Here is a 7334-nt window from a genome sequence, read left to right as displayed (position 1 = left end):
CCGAAGACGTTTCCGTGGTCATGTGGATGGCATGACTAGACGCCGAGGCGCACGGAACGCTGTTATCTTCCCATCGAAGTGGTCCCTATTTATCTACTTGCAATTTCTTGCTTTCGAACTGCTAGGTTGGCAGGAGCTGGAACTAGAGATGGGAGCTCACTCCATCATGCGGCACCCGGGTCTCGGATTGCTGAACTACCAACCTTCCACAGCCTGCAGTTCAGCGTCTTAACCACTTGAGCCACCGCAGCTCCTAATGTATACATATAACCTAATATGACTGAATGGTGATTATGAAATATAAAATAATAAATTGGTTGGAGCTGTGGAAGAATATTACTGTATTTGGATGCTGAACCATTTTCTGTGCAGGAATAAGGAATAGGAAACACACAGTATACAGAACATCACTAGAAACATTTATGCTGAATAAACCATGTCCTAAGCTTGCCGCTTGTATCAGACAAAGTGTATTTATGCTATCACATCAAGGCTATGAACTGTTATCCTTATGTTAAAATGGAAGATGAGGTAGATGTTAAACGATTTGGTCAAGGTATAACAGAAAAATAATTTGACTTATCAGTTCCTGTCTCATTCAGTGCACACAAACAAAAATATATAGCCTAATTACCTGTTCTTTATTTATTTTGATACTTATATCATTAAAAGCTTTCCTTTATCTAACCCATTACAACCAAGACTACACAGAATAACTAGTTTCTTTCCACTCTTTCAGTTAGCATGACTTCAACCAGAGACATGGCTAGAACAGCAATCATTTTATGGGCAGTCTGCTTGTTCACCAATTCTGATGGAAAAGCCATGATGTAAGTGGAGAACATGTATGTATGTATGTATGTATGTATGTATGTATGTATGTATCTATCTATCTATCTATCTATCTATCTATCTATCTATCTGGAAGCATTAAAGCTTCCATTAAATTCATAGAGATATGAATCTCTATTGTTGGGTTATTTTTCTAATTTTTGACCTTAAGCGCAAGAATCATGGATGAAGAATTTATTCAAATGTCTTTTCAAGACAATCCAGTGAAGATGGTTACTTCTCTTGAAATCTCATTAAAATGCAGTAAGACTTTCTTCAGAGTAAACATGCATAATTTAAATAACCAGAAGTTCAGGAATAAGGGGATGCTGTGTATGAAATAATACTAATCAGGATTTTTTGTTCTGGGAGAGAAGGAAGTATGGTATAGCCCAATCTCATTAGACTTTGCAAGCTAAGCAGGATCAGTACTTGAAATGGAGACTACCAAGGAAGACTCCGCAAAGGAAGGCAATGGCGAACCACCTCTGCTTCTCACTTGCCTTGAAAGCCCCTTGCTGGGGTCACGTAACTCGAGTGCAACTTGACAGGACTTTACACACACATTTTGTTTTGTTGATTTCTCTTTTGTGGCTTTAGGCTTCTCTGGTGCATTCCACCTCTGTAATATCTGAAGAGCACAAAGCCCCAGAGATGTAACCTTAGATTCTGGCAGTGGACTAAAATATCTCCAAATGCACCCACCCATCATGCACATGATGCATACTTGATAAAAATCAAGTCAATGCTAGATTTAAATGTTGGAGAATAATGTTTATAGCTCATGTGGGTTAGGAGGGGGGCTTGCTGCATGTTGGATGTTGAAGCAGCTGCAGCAATGGCTATGTAGTACCTGTCAGCCATTCATAGTTCTTGCACAATGTACAGTCATTTCTGTTATGAATCTAGTGATAAACCTGAAAGTATGCTAGGGTGGCCAGAGAAAACAGAATACAAGGCTCCTACACCTTAATATTATATAGGACAGAAGTGTTTGCAAATGCAAGTTTTCTGATACAAATCCATTCTTCTGCACAAACACTAAAAAGATAGGAGTTTTGCCCTCTGTTTCATCTGGCCTCCCAAAATGCCTCTGACCATACGCAATATAAATGCAGTCTGGAACACCAGTATTTTCCTTTGAGCAACTTGTACTGAATTCGCTCATGGCAAGTACAGCATCACAAGCCCAAGCTTCAGTTTGATGTGAAATTCCACATTATTTTTTGAAGTTGTCGCAGTGCCACCAAATTTGGGATATGTACTCATGGCGGAACATTTAGATCAGAGATCGCCTGATCTTGTTGAACTGTAGGCATTTTGGAATTTTGAACAAGGGTAATGAGAGCCATCATGAAATGGCTGCCCTGCTCCAGGAGCCCAATCACAAATTTTGAAAGGTTTCAAGTCACATGTCCTCCTGCAGTGGAGGCAGCTGCTTCTGGATGAGTACTCCCTTCAGATGCAAAAGGTGAAGCCTTTGGGGCTTTGAGAACTAGTTAATTTTAGTTTCCAAGGAAAGAGGAGGGTTTGCTTCCTGCACAGACATAGCAAAGCTAAGCATGGAGACATAAGAAATTCTGCCAAGGCAAGGACATACGGCTGTGACCTACCTGGCAAGGATGAGCTCAGCACTTTTTGGTCAGTCAGCAGGTAGGGGACAATGGGCGCAATCACACGCAGAACTAGCCATGCCATAGGCGCGAATGCTGGGTGGATTTTAAGGGCGCAATCAGACGCAAACCCCTGGGAAGCATCCTGCACCTGACGCCAACCTGTTTTGCTCCGCCACAGAAGCGGAGTAAAAAAACACTAGGGAAAGTCCAGTAGCAAATGGGTTTGCTACGGGCCAGGAACAGACTTCCCCTTGTGTGATCGTGCCAGCGCGCTCTAATGGCATGGGGATGGTCTGATTGGGCCATCCCGACTCCATGCCATTGTTCCCCCCCATTTCAGTATGCGCATCATCGCAAACTGCATAGGGAGCACTCAGTGCGGGGATGTGACTTATCGATCCCCTGTGAAAGCACACCGGAAACACACGGCAAAAAACCCCAACACCCTGATTCACCTGCGGTTGCGTCTGATCACACAGTGGTGGGCTGCCCCTGTGGGTCAATTTCCTCTGGAGGGAATAGCCTCGCTCCCCCCACCGCTTTATCTTGCGCGTGTGACCGCAACCAATCTGAGGCTTCCCAAGTTGCAATGAGTACCAGGAAACTAACCAGCAGGCACCACAGTTCCAGGGGTGTCATGGTGGGGATTGCTGATTTAGATTATCCTTTTATCACTATCGTAGTCATCCTGCAATGATAAATGAAAGACTCTGTACGTGGAATACAAATCCCTAGCATAACTGTACAAAATCTGCCTGTGGTCCGTTAACAATACAGGGGACAGGTTGAACAGATTTCATCTTGCTATTCAGTGAAAACATGTTTTGCTTCATGTAGGCTTACACAAAGACAGAGAATTAAAGGCTTTAATTCCACCCCAACAATTATTTTCATTACAGGAAGAGGTCTGTGAGTGAAGTGCAGATTATGCATGATTTGGGGGAGCACCTTCATTCTGCGGACAGGCAAAACTGGCTCCTTGAGAAACTACAGACTATACACCATGATGGGCAGCCTGCTGAAGCAGCAGCAGCGGATGCTAAACCTCGTGAAGCCAGGAGCTGGAGGCTGATGCCTGATCACTTGCAGACAAAGATGCAGAAGAAGCAAAAGGACTGGAGCAAAGCGTACAGGGGTGTCACATTTAAAACAAAGCCCCAGTGAAAACAGCCATAATGTTGTGTTGCCAAGTGCATACAGTAGTGAGCAAATAGGGCATTTTATTATTTATAATTGCTGAGATGGCATCCAAGGGCATGTTCGCACAACACTACTTATTGACGATTGGATATGCTTGCATTGCACATCTTCTATTCATAGTCTACAGATAGTGGGGGCTTTGGCTCTCACTGATTGTCCACAAGGTTGACAGGGTGAATTGCAAGGCCAATGGATACCATGCAGTCTTTATTATTGGCTTCCTTTTGCTGGGGAGGGTGGACAGGTAAGAAAGATATATCCCTTTCCTAGAGAGATTTCCCACCCTTTGAACTGTATGCACTGAACCTGGTACATGGGCAGCTGCTAGGATGACATGCCCAAATAGATCTTAAGACCAAGGGCCACTTCATAGACAACAGTCAGTAAGGGGATAGATAGAACCAGTGTCTTGAGGCTGCTTATGCATCTCATCTTGACTTTTGGATGATACAAATTGTGTTCTTCCAGGCAGCAGACAAAACAGGAGACAGCAGCAGAGGATTGGTCTTGTAACCACGTTCCCCTTTGGGCAAGGCAAGGTGGTGCCAAGAATAATCCTTATTGGCCTTGTGTCTTGATTGCCAAAAGAAGGCAGCAGGTTGTCTTCGCTGATAGCTAGGAAAGGCGGTGGCACAGATTGATCCAGGCATTCTCACCCCTCACAAAGGGATGCGAATGCCAGGACTGATTCTCAGCTGTCTTGGCTGCGGAAAGATGGCAGTCCTCTGCTGACAATCATGATAATGAGTGGCAGTAGCCATGGAGGATTGGTTCCACTAATTCCTTCTTTAAGACAGTAACATGAATCAGCCATAAGGAACAAGAAGTAATAATTGGTATCAAAATATCTCTTTTGGAATTACTCCTCTATGGCAGCCTAAATATTTGTTTAAATTGACAACAACTGTAATACATAAAGTAAAAATGTAGAGCAGTCCTACAGGGATATCACAAATTTCAATACAATTCTAATTATTCCAAACAGACAGCAGGTAGGGGGAAATGTGAGGCTTCCAAACCATTTAATGAACTGTTACCATGCAAACCATTTACTGCAAACCTTTGACTGCTTTATGTGTATGTACATGTATCTGAAGGTTTGGGGGACATTTTGGATCTCTCCTATAGGCTACCATTCAGACAGAACTATTGTTAATGAAGGGCTTGGTGGGTGGGAGACACATGAGATTCATAGGATTCTCAGATAAAGGGAACCTGGATAAATGTATACAACAAAATGAAGTAGAAAGGGTAACATATTCTAATACACAAAAAAGTGTTATAATTGAAGGTCATAGGTTCAAATATTATCCCTAGCACTTTCTTTCATTGAACCACTGGGATCATATGTAAATGGGAGGTGTATCCAAACTACATAGTTAAACTGGTTTGACAGTCATTTTCAGAGGGTATCTCTAGGCATTGTATGGATAGGGGGAAGTGATCTAAAGACCGCAGTTCTTGGATTTGCTGGGGGGGGGATATCACAGTTAAACTAGTTAAATTACATCAGGCTTAAGAACTGAAACACTAGATAAGTCTGGAGCTCAGCGCAAGCATGCACTGTCTCATTCACTTCAATGCTGAGCAATGCTCCGTGCACATTTTCTGCTGTACTTAAAGAAACCTCTGCACCATTGAACTGAATAGGACACCCCTGCTCATGCAGAGTTCCAAATGTACATCGAAACACCTGTGTGTGCATTAAAGCCAATGAATTAGAACCATCATAGGTTATCATCTTGTATCTTTACTAAGGTAACAGATATGATCCTTCAGACAGACATTACACTGATGCAAACCCTTGAAACCATAAAGAACTGCATTGTATTAAATGATGTTTCATGTGCAAACAAGGTTCTGAGAATAACATAGGGTATGTTTGTGGGATTACAACCTTAAAATGCACTTTCTATTTATTCTTTTGTTGTATGTTCATGTCCAACTTACAAAAATGCAGCTTTCTTCCCCCCCCCTTGTCTTGCTTATGCCTTGCCAAATAAAATGGACCAAATGGCTCTCAAACAGTAGTCATTGAAAAGCAAACATTCTGGTCTTCCTGTTATTATTTAAATGGATATTTCCCACCTAGTTTAGGACGATGAAACCGCTGTCTTTTAGTACATATCAATGACATGATACAATCCATTTATGTTGACTCAGAAATACCAATGACAACGGAAAAAATATTGGGAGTGGGGAGAAGGTAGTATGGTGCCATCCTAAACAGAGTTACACCTTTCTAAATCCATCAACTTCCGTTCCAGCTGTGGCTAATAGGGTTGCCAGACCCCTAGTCCAAGTGGGGTTTCCCCCGATTTTTCAGGCTTCTGCTCACCACCAGAAGGGGAAGCCCCACCCACAAACAGGGACATCATTGTGCGGAAGTGACATCATCACATCAGGATGTCACATGGCGACGCTCTGCTTTTTGGACAAAACTCTATGGCTTTAGGCCAAATAACTCATAGAGCTTTGCCCAAAATGCAGAGCGTGGCTGTGAGATGTCCCCAGTGTGATGATGTCATTTCCATGTGAGGTCATTGCATCAGGCACATTGCACAACATCCCCACTACCCCTGGAATGGCCCCCAAATCCCTCCGCTGGCAAGCCGAAGGGACCCGGCAACCCTGGTGGCTAACCACTAATGGTAAAAATGGTGCTCTGCTAGTCCAAACTACATGGTGACAAATATGTAACCTCATGCCGGCTATTTAACTTGCATCCAATATCAAGTTTGCCGGAATTGTTCCTAATGCAGACCTTGTAAAAGAGTCATTCCCCTTCTTCCCTTTCTGCCGGCTGCTTTTGTCTGAAAACTGGGAGAGAATGTGGGCTTGTCCTATGTGGCCTTACCCTCCCTTCCTGCTGTATGGGATAGCATACCATCACTCAAGTTGTGCCCTTCCTTTTTCTATCGATGGCTTGAGGCATGGAGAGGGGCTGTGTGTGAATCTATGTATCTGTGTACTGCCCCACATCCCCCATCCCCCCATGCCAGCTAAATGCTGATAGCTCAATCAGGAGTTTCCAATCTATGCATGGAATGAGTGGTCAGGCTCCTGGGTGAGATATTTGACCACAGTATGAGATCTTAAAAGGGAAAGATCTTTATGCACCAAAATACATTCTCACATCACTAGAGCACAAGGACATTGGGAAACTACATCAAAATACTACAGGGTGTTAAAGAACTAAGCAAAGTAAACAAAAGTAAGCAAAACATAGGAGGCTGTGATGACCTCCTTATTCTGGAGGACTGGTTTCCCTTTAAAAGTGTTCTTTATTTTATTCTACTATGTATATATGGCTGCCACCAGGAAATTTAAGGCTTTCCAAACCTTTATACTTTTACTTCTGCTCTTGCTGGTTAGGTAGACCGAGTACAAGGCTTATGAGGAACTATGTGGTCCTGAGGAAGTATTTCTTTCAGAGCTGGTATATTTGAATAAAAGAGGATTTATTGAAATAATTCATAAATAAAAGGGTAGAACAAGGTATCAAGTAATGTGTAATAAATGAACCATTGCTTGGTGTATCACACACAATATGCTCCCTTACTGACAGGGATCTTTCAGGTAACTTTGTAACACTTTAACTTAAGGTCATATATTTTCACTGTTTCTCTCCAGTTTATCAGGACATACAGCCTTTCTTATAACTTGTCTTCAATTAAACGTTCATTT

At 42.6% G+C, this 7334-nt stretch overlaps 1 protein-coding gene across 1 annotated transcript; it reads left to right on the top strand.

The window, feature by feature from the left end:
• The first annotated feature begins 744 nt into the window (after window positions 1-744).
• On the top strand, window positions 745-3611 carry PTH (parathyroid hormone). The gene is made up of 2 exons (XM_015412825.1): window positions 745-830; window positions 3347-3611. The coding sequence occupies exons 1-2, from the start codon at window positions 745-747 to the stop codon at window positions 3609-3611; spliced, it is 351 nt and encodes a 116-aa protein (XP_015268311.1).
• The last annotated feature ends 3723 nt before the right edge of the window (window positions 3612-7334 follow it).

Source organism: Gekko japonicus, unplaced genomic scaffold, assembly GCF_001447785.1.
Source record: "Gekko japonicus isolate JY-2015 unplaced genomic scaffold, Gekko_japonicus_V1.1 scaffold821, whole genome shotgun sequence".
NCBI lineage: Eukaryota > Metazoa > Chordata > Lepidosauria > Squamata > Gekkonidae > Gekko > Gekko japonicus.
Note: the sequence above shows the minus strand (reverse complement) of the source record. Positions and strands in the feature narration are given on the sequence as shown.

Bases quoted from the DNA above. Each gene is read 5' to 3' on its own strand.
- PTH (XM_015412825.1), top strand. From the start codon at position 745: ATGACTTCAACCAGAGACATGGCTAGAACAGCAATCATTTTATGGGCA. The intron at 831-3,346 runs GTAAGTGGAGAA...TTTTCATTACAG, and splicing joins TCTGATGGAAAAGCCATGAT to GAAGAGGTCTGTGAGTGAAG.